We start from the raw sequence: 2,719 nt of genomic DNA, 5'->3' as shown, positions 1-2,719 counted from the left end.
TCTGTTGGGATATGAGTGGGCCTGTCATAAAAAAAGTGTAATTGCTCTGAAAATCCTCCTCACACCACTGAGTCATGTTTAAATACAGGGTTGACATGTCTGAGGGAGTAGAGGTGCTCTACGTCGCCAGGTGAAATATGCCACTAATACGTACCTTCGTGGTGAAAGCTTCTAATCGTGTTGGCCTTGCTGGCGGCTCTCTCTGCGTGTCTCCCCATGCTCCGGGGCCGTTTAGTGCTGTGGTCTCCGTTCGCCGAGTGCATACGGTACAGGTCCACCATGTACTGGGGCACCACAGCCTGCCTGCTCGGGTTCGGCCTCCGTTTAAGTCCGAACATATTGAGGAGCCGCAGCTCAAACTCGTTAAGAAAGTTCTCCGACTGCTCCGGGCTCTGCTTCCCGGACTCGCTGTACTTCCTCCGGCCGACCTCCGGGATAAGTCCCGCAGCGCCTCCTAGCAACACCTGAGCCAGCAGCAGTACCATGAGAGAACGAAACACGGCGACCATGGTCAGTCAGTCCCTGTGAGGAGAGGAGAGCAGCTTCTGTCAATACACAGGCGCCGCCGACGCGAGACAACGGCGGATCACTGTAAAATTACACCAGATCAGCTGCGATACGCTGTTTCTTCTTCCACACAATGGGAATTATTATTCAAGGAAAATCAGGTTAAAATTATATAATGACACGTCACTTTGAAGTAAAGAGCAGAATGGTTGGGAATAACATCCCTACGGACTATGCTAAGGGAAATGGGAGATTGATCTTTTAACACATATAGGGGCAAAACTCAACCCCCAGCATATCAAAGTGAAGAAGGTATGAAAGAGAATTGTCTAACAGAAAAAGGGGTAGGTACAGGAAAGGAGAAAATCTAAGAAAACTGGAAGAAGAACAGAGAGAAGATGGCAGACAGAAAAGTCTGCAATTACAGAAACGATGAGAGGACGTGTTTGGTGGAGGTGTATAAAAACAATACAACATAGCCCTAAGAACACACAAAGTGTGAAAGAATGTAATCATCAAAACGTTTCTAATAGAGACAATCGTCGCAGCAGTCAGACAGCGCTACGAGAGTCATTTGGTGAGGCTTTGACTGCAGTGTAGTTACTTCAAGGAGTTCGCAGGTGTGAGATCTGACGTGCGTGTGCTGGCCAGGCGTACTCCGCCGCGCAGACAAAGACATCAAAAACACCTAGGTCTCAATCAAAAAGTACACGACCTTAGAATACTACCACAATATATTCATTTTACTGTTTATGTTTTGGAATTTGTGTCAACTTTCACCCCAAAATACAGGCTTACAAAGTAGAAAGAAATAAACATCTTATGTGACAGCAGTTCATTTGAACTAAGTGTGTTTTTTTAAATAGAATTGGGAAATCACGAGACGGAAATTAGATCCAGAATACTCAGTGAACATATGTAGCCTAGTCCATGAGCGCTGTGCAACTTTCCCCTAAATATGAAAGTTGTCATTGACTTCAATAATGAGTACCTGTAACATTTTTTTTACCTGATAAGGAAGCGCTGTGTCCAGTCGTCCTTCCAGCTTTGGGCTCCAATAAATTCCACATTAATTCGTGTTTATTCCACGCTTTCCTTCTGTGGACGAAATACAGTCCGTCCACTGCTCCGATCGCCTCCGCTTTTGCACATATCTCCGCAGCTGGGAATCTGGAGACTTCTTGGTCAATAGAATAAAATAAAATAAATGCCTACGTTCTATCTAAGCGGACTTGTGTAGGCAGAACCCATCGAAGTAAGTATAAAAAAGCGCCGTTAAACATCTTCAAATGCTAACTTTAGTAGGATCAAGTTTAGCAGAGAGCGGGTGTGGAAGATTAAACTGTACTCTGTCCGTCGCTCCTTGTACTCTGTGTCTGTGGGTTGGGGAGCGTCACCTCTCCTGTGCGCGGCACTGTAGCAGTCCAATTGATTGTTGCCTTTCCTTCCCCGGACGAGGCTTTTTGTCGTCCAGTGATGTCACCAACGCAGGGCTGTCATTCATGTCGATTCCAACCACCTCCTGTGCCTTTTCAACCAGTCACCAACAGTAGCCTGCTCAAACTCGCGCTATGGGCCTTTATATCTTTTGGCTTTTACAAAATGACTCAGATATGAGACTTTCTTTGACAATATACTTTTATTCGTTTGTGTGATATAACATTGTTTATTTTGAAAGCATCAACATAAATAACTTGAGGTTTTCTTATCTATTTTTGTAAAATACTCATTGTTCTGCATTGTTCTCGTGTTATTTCTCAATTTATGCAAAGCCGGACAACATTTTTACAAGTATTTCATTGTTGATCATTAAAAAGTTTGTTTAAAAAAAAAACTGTAATAAGGTGTAACAGTTTCAAAACTAATTAGAGCAATTGCGCCATGTGGATGGACTATATGAATACAAATGCGTTATGCACACACACACACAGACACACACACACACACAGACACACACACACACACACACACACACACACACACACACACACACACACACACACACACACACACACACACACACACACACACACACACACACACACACACACACACACACACACACACACACACACGTTTGTTTCACTATCTTTGTGGGGACCAAACAATTGATTTCTATTCAAAATCCTATTTCCCCTACCCCTTAAGCGAACCCTAACCTTAACCACAACCTCCTAACCCTAACCACTAACCCTAAATAGCCTTTTTCCGT

At 43.9% G+C, this 2,719-nt stretch overlaps 1 protein-coding gene across 1 annotated transcript in view; it reads right to left on the bottom strand.

Moving 5' to 3' along the window:
• Nucleotides 1–1,931, bottom strand: part of LOC118398406 (bone morphogenetic protein 2-like) — a 19,033-nt gene extending 17,102 nt beyond the window's left edge. Inside the window, exons 1-2 of the mRNA XM_035793699.2 lie at nt 1,517–1,931; nt 155–522 (exon numbers count right to left, since the gene is read on the bottom strand). Coding sequence (XP_035649592.1) covers nt 155–509 — 355 coding nt within the window. The 5' untranslated portion in view covers nt 510–522; nt 1,517–1,931. The remainder of the gene's footprint in view (nt 1–154; nt 523–1,516) is intronic.
• Between the last annotated feature and the right edge of the window lie 788 nt (nt 1,932–2,719).

Source organism: Oncorhynchus keta, chromosome 19 (assembly GCF_023373465.1).
Source record: "Oncorhynchus keta strain PuntledgeMale-10-30-2019 chromosome 19, Oket_V2, whole genome shotgun sequence".
NCBI classification, from domain to species: domain Eukaryota; kingdom Metazoa; phylum Chordata; class Actinopteri; order Salmoniformes; family Salmonidae; genus Oncorhynchus; species Oncorhynchus keta.
This window is presented reverse-complemented; position numbering and strand designations above follow the sequence as displayed.